Raw genomic sequence first — 1,309 nt, forward strand, 5'->3', positions numbered from 1 at the left:
GATGCGGTCCGCCCGCCGCCGGATTTGTGATAGGCCACGTCTTCAACCACCGCGACGTGATGGGGTGCCGGATCAGGGTGGTTTCGGGGGTCAAGAAGCCATTGGCCTCGCCGGAAAATTGCTCTTCCCTCCTCCCGGATGCCTGGGGCGCTGCTACGCCAGGCGCCGGATCCCTCGGCCACCGCTGCGCCAGGGGACGGATCCGTGCTCTCTCCCCCGCCGCTGCCAAACTCCTCCCACCGGCCGCGACTACATGCGCGGGCGTCAGGAAGGTTCATACCACGGACATGGCTCCGGTGCAGTGCGCCTCTGCTCTTCAAAGTTGTGGAGACGCGCATGACAGCTCTGTCTCCCTTTTGCAGTGCACACAGCTCCTTTATCCTCCCCCTCTCCCCTTCCCCGACGTCCCACCGGCGACACCCGTCGGTAAGCCGGCCCTTGGCGCTCCATCTTCAGCGGCTGTCTTCGACGCGGCCGCTCTATGATGCCGGCGAACTGATTCTTTGCTGCCACTATAGTTCACTGTTCAGTTTTCTTGTTTTCCTCTGTCGCCTTCGAACAGTCAAAGACTCAAAAAGTGCAATGCATTTCGCTATGTGTTTTGACATAAAAATAATGCAGTCCGCTATGTTGTTTGTTCTTGTTGTTCAGTGTAGTTATTTTTGCAGAGAGAAGACGACCAGCAAAAACAATGGAGTTGGCTGTGATGGGGACGACGGCTCATCCCGGCACGGTTCTGCTTGGCACGCGATGGGTTCAGGTGTGAAGATGCGATGGCTGTGTAAAGAAAAAATGAGTGTGTGTGAAAGAAATATGGTTGTGTTGTTTTTCAGGCACGTGGACGAGATTTTGTTTACAAAAGCAGTTCATCTCGAGTTGTGTTGCGGCTCATTTTACTCGACCATGCGGTTCGCTGTTCTTGAGGTTCAGGTTGCAGTTCCTGAGCTAGCAGCATGCAGTGCGCTGCTGCAGTTGACAAAAAACGTTAATTTATTTCCCATGATATTCATTTGAAGTTCACAGTGAAAAACAATAATTTATTTCCCAGTGACCATTTCTTTGCATATTTCATTTTAAAACCAAAAATATATATGCAGTGCACTACGGGGAAATCAAAACTCTGTTAGAGAAAAAGAAAAAGAAAAATGCAGTGCACTCCGGTCTTTAAAAAAGTCCGCTCCGAAGGACTTTGTAGCACACTCTTGAAATTTTTTACGTCCGACAAAAGAAATCATTAAGTGCGCTTGCTCGTCCGATGCAGTGTGGTTTTTTGTCTGAAGCAGTGCACTCCACCTTGTTTGGGAAAATT

At 50.5% G+C, this 1,309-nt stretch overlaps 1 protein-coding gene across 3 annotated transcripts; it reads left to right on the forward strand.

Moving 5' to 3' along the window:
• The first annotated feature begins 6 nt into the window (after window positions 1-6).
• LOC119328407 lies at window positions 7-872 on the forward strand. 3 transcript variants are annotated; one of them, XM_037601393.1, is made up of 3 exons: window positions 7-272; window positions 363-426; window positions 669-872. In XM_037601393.1, the coding sequence occupies exons 1-3, from the start codon at window positions 60-62 to the stop codon at window positions 764-766; spliced, it is 375 nt and encodes a 124-aa protein (XP_037457290.1). In that variant the 5' UTR covers window positions 7-59; the 3' UTR covers window positions 767-872. The 3 variants fall into 3 exon arrangements, 2 of the variants coding, with proteins under 2 accessions (XP_037457290.1, XP_037457289.1); XR_005158956.1 differs by having other exon boundaries at window positions 7-577; XM_037601392.1 differs by having other exon boundaries at window positions 7-426.
• Window positions 873-1,309: the final 437 nt, after the last annotated feature.

This window comes from Triticum dicoccoides, chromosome 7A, assembly GCF_002162155.2.
Source record: "Triticum dicoccoides isolate Atlit2015 ecotype Zavitan chromosome 7A, WEW_v2.0, whole genome shotgun sequence".
Classification (NCBI taxonomy): domain Eukaryota; kingdom Viridiplantae; phylum Streptophyta; class Magnoliopsida; order Poales; family Poaceae; genus Triticum; species Triticum dicoccoides.

Coding starts and splice junctions, on each gene's coding strand:
- LOC119328407 (XM_037601392.1), top strand. CDS start 60: ATGGGGTGCCGGATCAGGGTGGTTTCGGGGGTCAAGAAGCCATTGGCC. Junction 427..668: donor CCCACCGGCGACACCCGTCG/GTAAGCCGGCCC, acceptor TTATTTTTGCAG/AGAGAAGACGACCAGCAAAA.